Source organism: Neopsephotus bourkii, unplaced genomic scaffold, assembly GCF_033783945.1.
Source record: "Neopsephotus bourkii isolate Nb327-2 ecotype Australia unplaced genomic scaffold, CSIRO-AGI_Nbou_v1 NB_1394, whole genome shotgun sequence".
In the NCBI taxonomy this organism is placed as follows: Eukaryota; Metazoa; Chordata; class Aves; order Psittaciformes; family Psittacidae; genus Neopsephotus; species Neopsephotus bourkii.
Genome location: NW_026901872.1, coordinates 3,370,673 through 3,388,515, shown reverse-complemented (window position 1 = coordinate 3,388,515; position 17,843 = coordinate 3,370,673). Strand labels below are relative to the sequence as shown.

General features: G+C 34.7%; 1 protein-coding gene across 7 annotated transcripts in view; it reads right to left on the bottom strand.

The window, feature by feature from the left end:
• Window positions 1-17,843, bottom strand: part of DACH1 (dachshund family transcription factor 1) — a 364,599-nt gene that overhangs the window by 197,695 nt on the left and 149,061 nt on the right. For all 7 annotated transcript variants that reach the window (XM_061367776.1, XM_061367774.1, XM_061367775.1 and 4 more), the window contains exon 2: window positions 16,615-16,730. In XM_061367776.1, the coding sequence (XP_061223760.1) occupies window positions 16,615-16,730 (116 nt within the window). The remainder of the gene's footprint in view (window positions 1-16,614; window positions 16,731-17,843) is intronic.

Here is a 17,843-nt window from a genome sequence, read left to right as displayed (position 1 = left end):
AGAATAAAAAATTTATTATTTCTTTTTATTACTATATGCAGAACATACTCAGCTTCTTCAAATACTGTAAAATGTATCAATTGCTTCCACTGATTCATCTAACAATGTATAGGCACAGATTTGCATCCACACTTTGAAAATAATTTACCTTAATTGACAACTTCACCCATCTAATTTCACATTAACCTTCTAAAATTTAAGTATTCAGTCCAAACTCTTTGTCTAGGTTGACTACAGTCAATGAAGAGACGTGGGCATTTCCAGAGGGTGATTCATGTGGCCTATCTTATACTGAGATGTATCACCCTCTAGAGATGTCTGCTACTTTCCACTAGCTATGAAAAGAGATGACTTGCTAAGATTTTAACAGCTACATTTATGACATACTAGCAGATGAATCTCCTCCTTGATAGCTAACTTTTTTAATAGCTAAACCTAGGCAAAATTTGTTACTTTCCTTGGATAGTGAAAATATAGTAAAGATACTTGTATGTTTGCCGTTTCTAAAAAAATTATTGAATCTGATGATATGGAATTCTACATGTAGATAGATAGTTCCTTAAGAATTAGTTTTAAGCTCATAAAGAACTACTACAAAATGCTCTCAACATCCTTTATACTTATTTGATTAAACCCTCTATTTCAGAAAAGTTTGAAACACTTTAGACATTTAAACCTTATAAAAATGAAGTAAGTCTCAAAATGACACTTGCTTCATACTGTTCTTTAGAGAAGAAAAACATTTCTATTAAACATTCTTTCCTTCTTTCTTTCAAGGACTCTATTTTTATGCAAAAAATTAAAAAATAGATCCTGTTGGACAAGACAGAAGAAAACACTTTTTTTTGCTCTTTGTTCCACTTCCTATTAAAATCAAATTAGGGAGGCAAACCGATATCACAACATAAACATTCACCTTTTAATCAAAAACTAGATTTAATGTCAGAGCACATACTGCTAAAGAATGCAAAGCATCTACTGGATTGAGTCTTTCCCAGCTGGATTCCTGATAAAATCTGGCCCATATCAGCAGTAACACGATTATCAGTAGGAACTCTACTGAACAAGACTCTCAGTGGTTGGTCCCAAAAGATATTGCCAAGTCTTGAATTAGGGGCAGAAATCTGATGCAGAGTAGGATATCAACAGGTATCTCAGTCCCTTTCATATAATACAGAACCCACCATATCATTGTGCTTTTTCCTGCTGCATAGAAAACTTGAAAATATAAATTCATCAGAGCATACAGAAAATCTCAAACACGCTCAGAAAGATGCAGTTCTGTTCACTTGAGTAAACCTAAAGGGATGATACTCAGTGATGATTATGGGCCTATTTATTTCATTTAGTGGAACATACTATTGAGATATCTGAATTAGCATGTTCACATCGTACATGCACCACACAGAGGTACTAACTCAGGAATGGAAGCTCTTTTGTCATGTTATTATAATGATGCAACCAGGTTGTCAATGAATGATCTCTTTTGTATTGTAAATATGTTCTTACTACCACCTTCTTGAAGGCAGTGACACACCAAAGAAGGAGAAGTATCTGAAATAATTTCCAACACCAAAAAGAATTTATAAAAATCTACCAGCATTCCCTCTGCTTCTGGCTTTCATGACAGGCTGAGACTGTTTTAATATCTGCACTGAAAAACCTCTCTTCTCTGTAACACACTCTCTCTCTAATTAAAGCGCTCTTACATAGTGTATTTCACATTAAAATGTTGATGATAACAGCCGAACACGGAGAGTGGAATTTTGCAAGCCCCAGCAACAAAGAGATGTCCATTGTGCATGCTGGTGAGAATTACGGATTTCAAACTCTATAAACTAGACAAGAAATATTAAAAACAAAAGAGAAGCTCCTAAAAAAAAAAAAAAAAAAAGAACTTTTCATCACCACTGCAATTTTAAAAGAACTGTGAAAATTCTCTTCATAGGTGAGCTTTCATGGGATAAGCTCTGTGAATAGTGATTTTTGACCCTGTACACCACAAATAATATTTTCACACTATGATAAAATCGTTGAGTCTTCATTTAGCAGATATTTTTGCAGCAACTTGTTATAGTAAAGACATCATGCAAAAAAAGCATGAGAAGATTTATTCATCAAAGTCATCTTGAAAAGTTCTTTTTTCTTTTTTGTGGCAGTTATACAAAGATGAAGATTTCTCATTAAGTAGCCATTTTCTCAGGCAGTGAGGTTTCTTCTAGAAGATGTATGCAGTATATGAAAGAAAAACACTGCAATTGAAAATTATCACATTGTCTGACAGATTTCTGAGAAGCAGCTAGGAAGCAGAAGGAAACAGAAAAAAAAAGGAGTAAGAATTCAAGTCCATATTTTCTTCAGACATTTGACAAAATGGGCATGAGATGCACTTAGAAGAAATAATGAGCAATGTTAGCACTGGAAACCCCCTTTCATTTGCAGCCTATAAGCATTTAGGGTTTTTTTATTTTTTCCTTTAAAAGAACATAACCTAATGGCATACCTCCCACATTTACTAGATTAGCCAGGCTGGTGAGATAAAGGATTCATGACTGGTGAACATGCTAGGAATGAGGGAAATAAATCTGTTTGGCTCCAAACGCAAGCACTGATATGTTTACAATGAAACTAATAATCTTGCCAAAATATAGTTACATAACATGCTTTAGTTTTTCTCAGCTCTGAAGCGTTCAGGCAATAAGACTAAATTATCGTTGTAGGTCCCTTCCAACTGGACTATTCTAGTCTAGTCTAGCCTATGCACATTATAGACTTAAAAGCAAAACCAGTAAGTGAAATTTAACTAAGCATCTTTGTTTTAATTTGGTTTTGTGTTTGATGAAAACACAACAGCATAAAGTAGAAAGGAATTTAAAGGGGAAAGAATTGAGAGGAATCTCAAAATCATTCAGGCTTGAAAAATGGGGCATATTATAGTCTATTTAAAAGACAAGATAGTGGACAAAATTTAGTGGCCTAATCAAAATTATTCAAAGAAATTAGGAAGTATCATACCACACACTATATCGATATCCCACATGCACACAAAAAAGTTGTTTAAGTTATAATCAACTTCAAAGTCTTTCATGAAAAAGACACTGAGACCTGTAGGTCAGCATATAATGTAACTTAAAGCAACTTTTGAATACAGAGATAAAGTCAGGGCAGCAGGAAGCATACCAAAGCAAGAAATAAAAAGTGAACAATTATATAGTACACTCTGGCAGAAAGAATCACTTTAAGTAACCATAGGAACAACACCATGCAAAAAGTGAGATGGAACAAAGCAGTGCATGAGCTGTTAGCATTTAGTAGTAACTGAGGATGGAATGAGGAGCCTTCTACTAGGAGCAGGCCACAGATGGATCTGTGTTAAGTGAGTAAATACAATTAAATCATGAATAATTCTAAAAGAGGCAATGAAGCAGTCTGAAATACAACTCCAAAAGACATTGTTATCTCAGAGGTTATATAATCAGTTCTGGATAGCAGGCCAAAACAACAAAAAAACCCCCACTTATCACACAATTATAACACACACAAAAAAAGGATTTTCCAAGGGCACAGCAAATACAGTTTCTGTGGTTACACTGAACTAAAACAATCTAAGATGTAAGACAGAAATTAGATTAAATCCATTGGCAATAACCTTCACACAACTTGATTACAAGTTATATAAGGGCTACATTAAATATCTTTCTGTTTTGCCTATGCCCTACTTTAATCTGGGCTACCTACTGAATCTATTAACTTACTTGATAAAAACTACAGTCTAAAAAGTAAATAAAAACTTTTTAAAAGTACATCATTATTTCTAATACAAAATCCTGGCACTTTTTTTAACATTTAAAGTACCAGCCCACTGGCCAAAGAAAGTTCTGTGATACTCTTGTCTGATCAGCTAGACAGGACTATGGAATTAAATATGTGGAATGAAAAACATCACAGGGAAAATCTTATTTGGAATTAAAGTTACTCTTCATTTCTTGTTACCTATCCAAAAAAATCATGCCAAAACTAAATCTATGTAATCTGGAATCAGTGAAATTTCCAGTGCTCCTTAAGGAAACTGTCTCAAATTAGGGTGGATAAAGAATTACTATATTCTAGTTCTTTCATTAGTTTTCAGGGGAGAGTTACAAAGAAGAAGTCACAAGCAAAAGTGAGATCCCAGACCACCTGTAGGAAATTCTAAGATACATATCCACATAGAGTAAGTATTTGCTCAGAACATGTGACTTGGAACTCAAAATACTTTGAGATGATACAGCCTCTCAATACTAAGCTTAATATTTTGACTGATCTCAGCAAATTCACTCTTGGTAATATAAGTGGAAATTGAAATAAGTAAGTGGTAAACAAAACACCACCAGAACACATCATAAAACACCATAATGGTAATAACAAACTCTACTGACACTATAAGGCTTTTGCAGCTAGCAAAGTATTTTAAAAGCAAATATTTTTCTTGAGAAAATTATACAGACGGAAGTGTGCTAAAAAAGAAATCTTGTGAATGATTATCTGTAACTTAAACACTCAGCTAGCAGCAGTTACAGTACATATAGGTACAACTGTGGATATCATGATGACCTTAAATTTTCCACTTAAAAAAAAAAAAATGGATTAATTTGAAATATTTGCTTCCAAGTGAAAAATAAGCTAACAGTTCCTCAAACTTCTGAGTAGATGTGATTATGGTAATTCTCCTGTGTTTGGACTGAATGCTTCTTTTAGTGTACAGGGATAAGGGCACCATACATATAGAAAAATATATGTTGAGGGTTTTTTCCTTCTTCATCATCAGGAAGTTAATTTGGGGCCTCCAGAACAGCAGTAAGAAAGAGGAAAGGTGAATTCAAAAGATCAAGAGCTTTTTCCTGGAGTGAAGAAGAAAGCAATTAAAGAAGCCAAAACCAAAATATGTACTGCAAGAGATTTTAATGGAAAAAAAAAAAATCACCATCTTTAACATGCACTGGACAAATGGCATCCGGCTATTGAGCAGAAGGTGGAAAAAACAAGTTGCTTATACTTAAAGCAGCATTTCCATATAAGCATTTTTAATTGCTTTCAGATGCTTTTATACCTTAGTAGTGATTAAATTCATTCAACAGACATGAGTAAGTGCTTGTGGTCCAAGCTTGTAAATTTTTGGAACTTGGTCTAATAAAAGATAAAACTTCCACAGAAAAAACACTTTTCCTCGTTTCTTTAAACAAAAATCATATTAGAAACTCAGTAAGTGAAATATTTGTCCTAGTAGTAATCTGGTAGTATACCTACATAACATGTTCTGTAATTGGCCATGGACTGTACAAGAAACAGAACTGGCCAGGAACAGTTCCTCAAAAGAAGATAAAAAAAAATTTCTTGTAGATTGGGAAACACTGTAGTAAGAAAAAGAGTTTAGAACTGCAGTCATAAGCTGCAGGATGCAAGCCTGCTCTCCATTACAAAGAAAAGCTCTGAAGTATTTTATTTATTGGTACAAATGCAGCCATAAAAGCCATATTCTTTACAGGAACAATAGCCTAAATAGTATCATCTCTTGCTCAGACCTTCCTGGGATGTAAGCATTCGGGACTTCTTTCATTTACCTTAGCTACTATGATAATACTTCTTTATTTTGGTTCTACATACATGTTACTCATTGTCTTTCCATATAGTATTTTAGACCAGGGAGTAACAGAAATCAATTTATATACAAATGTTCTTCTGGCTGTATTTTTTTTTCTGTATGTAAGAAAAGCTAAACTCAATGTCCTAATGAGTTATTCCATATTCCATAAACATGAATCTTACACTGCTATGTACTACAGAGGCAAAAGTGCTATAATTTTTGTCATTCACCTCTAGGAGTATATTGTCCTCACTGTGTTCAGCATCTGTATATCTGAGAGGTCAAAAGCCAAACATAATTTGAGCTTTCAACAGAAGAAAAAAAAATAAGTATTTTGTCACACAGTGACCAAGTGCACAGAAACTACTGGTTTTCTTCCACTTGAATGAAATACTAATCTACTAGAAACTTTTGAGATACTTTCCAAAACAGATGTACTGATTCACAAATTACCTTTCTCTTCTCAAACGCTTGCACTGAATACTGATGGCATGCTGAAATCCATTCAGGTTTGGGGTTGTTTTTTTCTTCTTTTTGTTGGTAGTCTGGTATTTGCAAAAAGAATGTACTGTCATGATGCAGTAAGTTACCTGGTTATTAAACTGCCCAAGTAACATAGTCCTTTTATTTCCATATTTATACACATTTATTAAGCAAGGGTACAGGGAAAACCTATCATTGTTTGCACTGTGTTAAACAGCTTTTCTCACCATCTGAAGTCCAAGCTTCAGTGACATCACAGAATCAGCTTTCTAATACAGTAATTATATCTAGGTCTGCATACATTGGACTGATGCATCATAGCATATGATTAGTCTACTGTCATAACAACAAAATGACATCATCATTTTTAGTAGTGATGTTGCTTATCTAAGATCTTACCCTTGATTTTCATGGTTCCTAGCAAGGCAGATCCAGTAACCTGATATAATCATAAATGGAAATTCTTGGAATACACAACTGACATCACCTCATGTTTTGAACTCTGTATTTTCACTACAAGTGCCAGAAACATTCTTCTAAAAAAGTAGCCTACAGAAAGCAATGCTATTATATTCACGTGCCTCTTAGGAAGTGCAGCCAGATTATTTAAGCCATGTATGTGGTCCTAGTGCCTGTAATATCAGACAGCATAATAAAGATAGAGAAAAGGAAATTTAGTAGATGCATCTGCCCAGTGAAAACACTCCCTGCAACTTATTCTACTTAGCCTATGTCAATCTAAATCTCAGCCACCACCTAACAAAAAAGTAATGTCGACAAAGCCTTACTTTTCAGTAAAACTTGCCGGTACGCTGTCTCTCTGTCTGCCATTGCTATGCATTTTGATGAGTTAAAATGTCTCAGTGACATTATTAGTTTGGTCTTGACTGGGTGCAGTTTTCCTTTCCCCAGCTTACTCAGACCTAGCATGCTACTGTTTTCATCGTCAGAAACTAGCACATCATTAATTTATGACCTCATCAAAGCAATGCAATAACAGCAACATTCTCCTCAATCTAAGATTTCTTTTCTAAGTGTCCATAGTAGTCACATCTCTAATACTAGTAGCAGTAACAGTTTATTCTTTGCTGACAGCTTGAGAACAGTATCTCATTGCAATTAAGACTGGATTGAAAGGAGATGACTGAAGAGTTACTTGTAAAACATTCACAACTAAAAACACATTTCAGAAAGACAAAATGCAGGCTCCTGAATATGCAGTTTTGAAAGAGGACAACCCCTGAAAGCAGTGATACAAATACTGTAACAACATAACTTTGTAGTACCTCAATAGTCACAAATTAATAAAGAATAGCAAACAAACTTGTATTACATTAAATAAGCTGGTTATACCAACTCTTAAATAACGACACTGTCTCTTCCCTCCCCCTTCCTCCCTCTCTTTCTCCATCACAGATACAATTTTTTAATCCCCCTTTCTGTCTCTTTCTTTTCCACTGTGTTTGCCTTTCCAATTGCTGCCTCAGATACACAGGAACAACCAACATAGCTACCTGTTTCTGCATCTTAAAGTAATAAGTCTTCTTACGTGAAGAAAGTAAAATGAGGTTTTCAGACTTACCAGTTTGAATACATGGAAACTCAGGCTAATAGCATAAGTCTTAAACCACAAGCTCTTGGAGGCAGCGCTTGTGAGCAGCAAGTGCAAGACCATTTTACATCTGCAATACAGTTCATCAGTAGATCTTTCTACACACTTAACTTCACATCGCAATACAGTTCTGACATAAACACTCTCTGATTTGCAAACAAGAAGATAAAAGCTAAGCAACTTGCAGACGACCTGAAACCAAGTCTGAACAACAATCTGGCCCTGGAATTCTGAATCCAGGACTTGGAGCAGAACAACCTTCCTCTTCAAAAACCTTCTCCCAGTTAAGACTACTTTATGATAGCCCTAGTATACTGCACAGGACAACACTAATAACAACAACAGTACAGTGCACTGTGCACAACTGATAGTGCATTCATTATAATTCTCCCAGTATGCTATTATGTCTTATGAAATTCATGCAGGCAATGATACCAGAGATGTAAGTTACTAGGACAACTGATAGTGACTTGGTTCTGCTTGGAAAACTATGTTTATTTTGTGTTTGATAAGCTTGTTGCCTGAAAGGCTAGATACGATGTGATCTTTAGATGCTTGACCTTTCCAAGGCGTTATCAAACACAGGTGACTTTAAAAGAAATATTACTAAAACCAACTAATATAGTAATTAGCTCATTCTTTTTTTCTCTTGAGTTGTAGTCTTCTAAAGCTGCCCAGATATAATAATGCTTACTTGCATATTTATCTTGAAGATACCATTTACCTGAGTAAATCCTTCAGTTCACCTACATCCTCTACCATGTAACAAAAACACCGAGATTACCTCATGTTGTTCCTGGGTATTTCCTTCGTATTTAAGTACTTGCATGAGATCTAGAATACTCTGTAGCACACATTGTTCTTAACCAGGAGATAATCATATCAAAAAATAAAAAAAAAAAACCAAACAAATTAAATACATTAAGCTGAAGTTCATTTTCTTCTTGTATTTTAGAGAATCCCCAAACATATGATAATTAAATCATGGACCATAACTTTTGAATACATAAATTTGAAGCAATTTTTAACTGAATGCTGTATGTAGCACTGGTAGCAGATTAAATATAAAATGAAGAGGAAAAAAATCATTGGTGAATGATTTCACCAATGTTTTCACTAAATGATTTAACTGATCATGTCATGCAAGGACATAAGTAGTCTAATTCTGTAAAGGAGATGGAACACTACCTTGATAGCATTCAAGAACTTCATGTCACCGTCATGATGCAATATGATAGTAGCAACATGATGAAACTGAGCTTTGTAGCAGATCTTGCTAGACTTACTCTAACAAGCACGATCTTACTATATTGATATGGCAGTCAACATTGTTCAGGTAAAAGACCAATGTGTTTGTAAGACTGAGATGAATATTATTCCAAATTCAGCAGCTCAGGTTCATTTCTAGTGAGAGTGTTTAATAAAATAATGCTCTGTATTTGATGTCTAAAATAGCAGTGCACTGTTTGCTCTGTGAAAATTTAGTTTTGACCTAATTAGAAATTACATGATTGGGTATTGAATTATTCAGCTAAATGTTCCCATTAAAAAGCAAGAGTGGTTGGAAAAATACCAAGTTTATTATAAGAAAAACTACAAACACAGAAGTATGATTATCTTGATGTTTTTCTGTTGAAAGTATGCCTGAAATCCTGAAATTTGAGCCACAAGACAATCTCAGTATTTCCCAGAATTTGTAAGCTTACATGGTGAATAACTAAATTTTATGGAACAATCAGTATACTCTGCAATATGTATCTTTTCAATAACTTTTTACTTTCAATTACAAGTAGTAGTATGCTGGAATTCAGAAAGCTGCAGTAATCACTTGTAAACCCTTCCATTACCAAGTCCAAATTCAGTCACCGATAACTTCACCACATACCTGCCTTTGGGAATATGATTTTAATTGCTTTCTTTTATACCAAAAGTTTGCTGCAGTTCTGTATTTTGTTTCTGTTTCCATGTTATTTGTTTTATAGGAAACCCTGATGACTAAACAAAATGATCATTCCTTTGAGAAGTGGGGGTCTTTTTCCTCAAGATGTTTAATACACTTCTATGATTTGAAAAAAGAAACTGCAATTTGGGTGACGACCACTTCTAGAGACAGAGACACTGGGGTTTTTTTTTATCATGCTAAACCTATCCTGATTTAGCAAAGCTACACATACATGAAAAATAACACACATCATTAGAGGCTTTACTAATATCTTGTAATAGCTCATCTTCACAGAATATAGTCCTTCAACTGGGATCCTACATAACTGGTACAGAAATGGGGAAATCAACAAATCAATAGCATTACATCCTTTGCCTGCAGAAGGCAAAATTATTCTGTGATCCAGGAAGAAACAAAAAATTCTTATCTCAGATTTTTCCACTGAAAAGCAATAAATCTGTGCACATCACAACCTAACACTAAACGAATAGTCACAAAATGCAAGTAGAAGATTCACTTGCTTATAACTACATTGAAAAATAACTTCACTCCTCAGTTTATTTTTTAGTACCTTGAGAGTATCAACATACGGGTCTATCATCACTGCTTAAAATCCCAGAGTCTTTTTTGAAGTGAACCAACTTGTTTCCTTTATATCAAAAGAGCTGTGAGCATTTCTGGAAACAGTTCAGTCTGGGGATTCTTCTCAACAGGCAGTGGGTACACCTGCATGAGATTTGACTCTCTGACTTGATGTCTTCCATTACTATCCTGTAGACTTTGAATATATGTAGTGTTGCATGGTATAATACTGCAAAATGTACAAGTTCTTACTGATTAAAACTTTTTAATAAACAAAGATTCTCTATTTCCTCAGAAAATAATGTATTTTCATATGGCTGAGACTATACAGCTAAGCACTCAAGTTCCCACTGTGTCTTGTATTCTTACCCTAATAGTTGCTGAAACAATTACCTGATTTGGGGATTTTTATATAATTTGTGGCTACATGGAAAACCAACCTAATTATTAATCAGTGAATATAAGGGACTCGTTGGAACTTAAAACTAGTGAGCTTCCAGAACTGGTTTTCAGTGAGAAAGTCTCTTGTGATAAAGTAGAATATAGATAGCCATTCAATAGGATGTTTATATGGCAAAGTTATGACAGTGTTTTCAGAAGAGGACAGGTGGCCTGAATTACACCTTAATTATGAGTTTAAAAACTATGAAACAATGTATTTACAGAGTTGAGTCAGTATATCTTCCCACTGATGCATCAACTGGTGAACGATAGAAGCTTTCACATTAATTACAGTGACTGCTTCCTTAATGAAGTGCAAAAATGTTTGTGTAATCTGATTCAGTTTCTTGAATTAGGTTACAGTTTATCACTCTGAAAGCAGGACTGTTGCTTATTTCTACAATAAGTTAGCTGAGTCCCAACCAATAAACAGCACATCATCCTATAACAGAAATCAAAAGCAATGCCAACATTAAAAAAATGATTAAACACTAATAAACAAAACACTGTGTTGTTAACATGGAATGCATTGTAAAAGAAGTAAGCAATAGCCACATGATTTTATTAATGTCTATCTTTTTAACCAACACAGGATCACAAAATGTACACACTATGTAAAATAAATAACTGAATAGGTTTGTTTCTTGAAATTACTATGTAACTCAAGTTTAATTTCTAGAACCTAGAATACTTACTGAAATCAACTCTATTCACTTCAGTAAGTTAAATATGTTCTTAAAACCTTACAGGACAGTCTACCAGGAGAAAATCCTTCCAACTGCAGATTTTGCTTCTTGGCACTATCCAATACGATGTGGCTATAATAACAATTATAATTATATTTTAACCATTCTTTAAGTTCTGCCTAATACAACATCAATAACTGTGAGCCAGAGAAAATGAAATTATTGAATTGATTAATATTTCTTTAAACACCAAATAATTCCATCTTCTACTTTAGCAGAAACATTGCCACACTTTATCAACAGCTGCATCTGTGAACTCTATTTGTCCTCCAAGCTCAAATAATCTATACAAAACCTTTCCGTTCGCTCCTTACTCTAACCCCTCACAAAAAATGTGTCGTGGCTCAGAGAGTTTTGTACAGGATGGAAGCTGGAATAAAATCTTATTGATTCAGGCACACAGTAAGAGAGAAAATAAGGATGAAATCAGAAATTACATTTTCAGATTATCACATAAGAAGAGAAAAAAAAAAAAAAAAGAACAGGAGTTTAATACATGAAAGTAGCTCGAATTCATACATATGAAACATTTCAGAGGAAGCTTACTATCTTTACACTGGAAAAGGTAAGTCTGGTATCAAATACGGAATAGATGGCCTGAAGTACCTATCATAAAACAAACCTGTTCAAAATAGTAGTAACAGCAACAGTAATTACTGAGATTAATTTAATATAAAATGAATGTAATAAATTCAACATGTAAGGTTCTTTCAAATTACTTTTTTTTAATTGACCAAGATACATCTATATAGATATAGAGATATAGCTATATAGATATAAAGTAGTATTCTTATCATGCCCTATAATAGTGATTTCCAAAAGCAGTCTATAATCACGTTTTATCTTTGAGAGAAAGTTGCAGCTCCTGAAGTAAGTCCAAGAGTTTTGTAATTTGTTTCATTGTAGCTTATAGACTCAGTAGGACAAGCTGCAGAAGAATTATCTCAAGACCTTTATAAAACCATTTCAAACCCTAAAATACTAAAGAATAATTGACAAAAGAAAAAAGTGAAGATAATTCTTTTTCAAAGGTTGCGTGAAAAATAACAGAAGTATTTTTATACATTATATAGAAACTACAGACAAAATACAGAGCACAATGTGTATCATACACTCTACTCAGGAATTACAGCACTTCTTTTCTGACTAATCACAGTTGTCTATTGTTTCAACTTCAGACAACTTCTGAAGGCTTGTAAGCACATTAGCCAAGAAAAGATCTGCAATACACAGAGAACTGCAGATCAAAGTTAACTACAACAAGCCATCTAGTTTTGGAAGGGCTTCAAGACATTATCCAGATAAGCCTAAAAAGTCAGTACACCTGTCTGAACCTACACCAAATTCTTCTTTCTTCTTACTACATCACTTGTAACACAGACAGATTTTAACTCTCTGGACAAATCAAGAAGCTCTTCATTCCCTGTTGCTACACATTCATTTTGTCACACCTTCAAGGGTCCTACATTTATTTTAATACACATAAGACTGTCTTTTGTCAGCTGACCAGTCTTTTCTGAACTTTGGAACATTCTGTAAATTCACACTAATGAAAGACAGTGGATAGACCAGCAATTGTGAGTACTATTTATGAATCTTGTGATAAAATGGACAGAGTATCACCCAAGAGGTGATCCTCACTTCCTCAATTTATGCTCCCTAAAATTCATGCTCTCTAAAGCAAATTCATTCTGTGTGATGATGTGAGATTTTCTGCATGGGTTTTCAGACTGGACGAGTAACAGATTAGATTTTAAAGGGTTCCTGAAGTTGGCCTCCTATGAAAACATGTAATCATGGCATTTCATGAGAAGTATCAGCATACAGTTTTGTACTAGTATTATTCGCACACATAAACAATGCATGCAAAACCAGCCCCTTTAGAAAGCAGTTTCCACCTTCAAACGTGTATTTCTGTAGTATATGGCAGAATTCAGAGGAAGATTTTCACTATGCTAATTCATAGCATTGTATATCTTAGATTCACCTAGTAATTGTAGATCTCTGATACTTAAAGAGCATTAAATGGCACATAATTGTTTGTGTGATCACTTATGCTCTTTTGTAGGCAGGAAAAAAGTTAGTTATTATACTCAGATTATTAAATCAATCAGAAAGCTTAAAAAGCAGAACTTGGTACCAAAAGAAGAGAGAGAAGGGAGGGGGAGAACACTTAACAATCTAGTACTTTAATTTTTTTCTGCTTAGACCTGAATCCAAACAGGAAATTCAAATATCATAAACTTCTCAAAGAGTCCTCTTACGTCCACAAAGATGATTAAGGGGTTGGAGCACCTGACATAGGAAGAGAGGCTCAGAGAACTGGGATTGCTCAACCTGGAAAGGCATGGGAGGGGAGGGCGGATCTTATCAATATGTAAAAGTACCTGATGGGGACTACATAAAGATGGAGCCAGACTTTTCAGTGATGGCCAACAGACAAAAATTAAAATACATGAAATTCCACTGAAAAGTAAGAAAAATATTTTATTTTGAGAGTGGTCAAACACTGGAACAAGTTGAAAAGGGATGCTGTGGAGTCTCCATTCTTGAAGATACTCAAACTACAACTGCATGCAGCCCTGAACAACCTCCTTCTGAACAACCACCAAAGACTATACTTTGAACAGGGGAGGCTGGACCAGATGATCTCCAGTGATGCCTGCCAACCCCAACTATTCTATGGTTCTATAAGTATGCAGTGAAAAAATGAAGGAAAATGTTCACAGTGGCAAGAATTTTCTAGTATCAACTAACATGGTAGAACATAATGGAACCTACACCATCTATTGCAGTTATAACAGTTCTTTCTTGGTAAGGCTCTTTCATCTTTACTCACAGTGCAGATGCACTATTCATTGTTTTGTACACACAGAATTTTTAAGCCTATTTTTACGCTTGCCTGTCTATAAAATGCTGGAATGACAGTTATGTAATGCTGCTCCTTACCTTTGCTGAGCCATGCTCTGTGGAACACTATACCCTAGAGTGTGCTTCGAACAGTGCCAATGTTTACTTTTTTCGTGCTGTTTGAGACTCAACATCACCACAATGGGAAAAAAATCATGCTCACCCCTTCTCTTGTGGTAAGCCATGTAATGTGAAAACCTCAAATTTAATGGCGATTTCATTTAAACCTTTCCTCTTCTGCAAGAGACTCACAAAGCATCACCATCCTAAAAAGATTTGATGAATTATAATCTTACATATGCCTATTACCTTTAATTTTGAATTGGTTTGGGTTTCGGGGTTTTTTTTAATTACCATTTTTAAAAGACCTGTATCTGGTTTTGTGGGCTGATATTCTAAGAAATTGAATCTGTGTTTTCAGTACTATGTATTTTTATCATTAACTTCTTATGACCATCTTTAGAGAACTAGAGAGGAACTGGATACTTTAGGCATTAGTTGTTGTTTTAAGCTGTTTTCTTAGAAGAAAAAAACAAACTGCAAAAAAATCCCCAGAAGATATTATGTCAAGAGGTGATCTGCTCTTACATATTAACTGTAACACAAAATCCCAAACAGTACTGTTGACAAGGGTTTTTTTCCTGTCTCCCTCTTTTTGACCTGCTTGTTTGTCTCTGATTTCTTTCATGTCATCTCCTTTATACTTTTTACATGCATTTTTTCTTTGATATTTTCTTGTCTTACTTCCCACAAATAATTTGCCTTTGCTTCTGCAATTTCTGATCTCTGACAAATGCTTGTATCCTAAAAAAATTTTTGTTCTTTTCCCACATAGACCCTATTATTCTCACGTTGCATTCACTCTGCATCAACTCCATCTCCTTCATTAGATTTTATCCTGTAAATACTACTGTGCAAGATATTTCAAACTGGATTCATATTTTTGCTGGTCACAATTGCCCAGACTACCACAGTGAGTCCTACTTGCCTGACAGCCTCCTATGCCTGCCTGCGCTCTCAGTGTCGTGCCTCCTTCCCTCTATTAACTTTATAACTCTCTCTTTACCAACCCATATGACTTCTCTTGATTTTATCACTCTTCTTGATCTTTAGCCTTTTGAAAAACTTAATTTCTAACAGATTATTTCTGGCTATGTGTCTATCTCACTATTGTAAAGTAGCTCTTGAGCCCTAAGGCAAACTGGCATGGCCCCACTTTTGTCCAGAGAGCTAACCTCCCTTCATTTTCTTCCCTTTTCCAGACAAGACATTTGCATCCACACTGCCAACAGTTTCTGGCATATGGTATTTCCTGAACTGGGCATATTTTTAGTCAGCTACAACCAAAACCATGCCAAAATCATGCTCATTCTTAAACAGACTTGTGATCATGGGCATGTACTCAAACATTCACCCATCTACCAAATATCCAAGACCCAGTAATCGTTCTCTCTATTTGTATCTGTCCAGTTTATTATCTTTGCCTTAGAAAAAAATCAGTGCTTGAGTCTGAGCCATGCAAACAAGCAGAGAGAAGTGGAAGTTCAGGTAAGCTTTGCTGAAGCAAGTGGGGAAATTTACCTCATCTGTAACACAAAGAAAGAAAATATGACACTGCCATCAACAGCTTGACAGTTGGGTGCCTCTGTCTTCAGGTGGCTCTGTTCATCTCCTTCCTACAACACATCCTTTCTTAACTATATCTAAGCACAAGTCACTATTAGGAGATGCTGCAGTAACTTTCAAAGGAACATAGTAGTATAAGAAACAGATTGTTACAGAACTTTACATTAGTATAAGGCCTCAGGAGAAATATCAAAATAGAATTTCAGGATGAAAAATTAAGAAAAATGTGTGTGTAGCATGGAGTTATTTTAACTAACTCAGTTTCTTCGGGCAACTATATTCATGATGACATTATCTAATCAAGTAAAGCAGCAAAAAATCATAAGATAACCAATCTATTAAAAATGAATAGAGAGATTATTGTCTTAATGATAAGTAAGTCATGCTCTGAATGCTTTTTGTTTATAAAGAAAAAGAACAGGGGGAAAAAACAGAAATTATTATTATTTGCTTGGTTATTTGTATTTTAAAGTACTGAGCTGCCAAAATTTCCATTACATATAATGCATTTACATAGCAATAATGTTACATTATGGGAACTCCCTTGTGATATCTGGGTGCTGATTTCCTAGACTTAATTTATTAACAGGTGGATGTAAGCCATGAATTCAAAAGACTGTCCATGTGAAGGTGTTTCTAGCGATCCTACCTGTTGGCGGGATGATTCCAGGAGACATTAGGCCTGGGACAGAATGTGGCATGATATGAGAATTCTCTGGGGAGGTGACACTTTGAGTCCTCTTTGGAGGCCTTCCAGGTCTAGAACTGAAACAAACAAACAAAAAATTTTTTACAATTAAGCTGTTGTCTTACACATCATTTCAAAGTTGTTTCAAGTGGTAACATGGACTGTAAATAAATTTGTTTCAAGGACGGTTGCTTTTGCAGTTAGATGTAATAGACTTCCATCACTAATTAGATTACATGCTGAATTCATTTTCCTCATTGAAGATCAGCGCTCTTGATGCATAATTCATAGCCTGCACCTCGTTACCTGCTTCTTCATATTAATATCTATACACAGTTTGAATTGCCTCGTTTGCATATGCTAAAGTTCTGCATGCAGCCTTCAGCACGAAAATTATGCACTAACTTGTAATAATTATTACAGTCAGCCTGGTATTGATTTATGAGACTTTTAAAAACCAAATATGTGTAGTACTTGTAATGAATGATATTTTAAGGTTCTTCAGGAAATTAAAAGGCAATGGCTGCCTAAGGAAATGTTCTGCTTGTTTGATTTAATACTACAGTTAGCTGGGAGGTGGAATGAAAGAGTGATTCAGACCTATAGCACATTTTTCGATGATATGTTTTATTACTTCGTACTGCTAGCCTGATATCTAGATGATAAATGACAATACATATCTAATGTGTGAAAAGGTCTTGCAATTTCTTTATTTTTTGTCATTTAAAAGATAAGTCAAGTTATCATTTAACCCTTATTCTATTTAAAGTGAAAATCTCACTAAGACACCTTACTTTAAATATACTACTTTATGTCAGAAAGAACTCAGAATTATTTGTAGGATATTGTTAAGCTTACATCTGCCCAGTATAGAAAAATGAAGGGCTTCACGTTTAAGCACTCCTCGTCTGCTAAATGCTTACATACACAACTTTCCATCTCCTGGACTGTGTAAGTAGCATACAAATTAGATACGGATTACAATGAAAATACTTATTACCCACTTACATGCAAATATGTACCTGCTACATACAACACCTATCCAAAGGCTTGTATTCTTATGTACAGGTCACAGCATTGTACTATTGCAATAGTTTATAACTGCTTATTTAGGGGACATTGTGAAATAACTTCACAGAAAAAGGTGATGTTCAGTTCTAGTACTGCAGTGTTAACCTATGCTTTGCCAA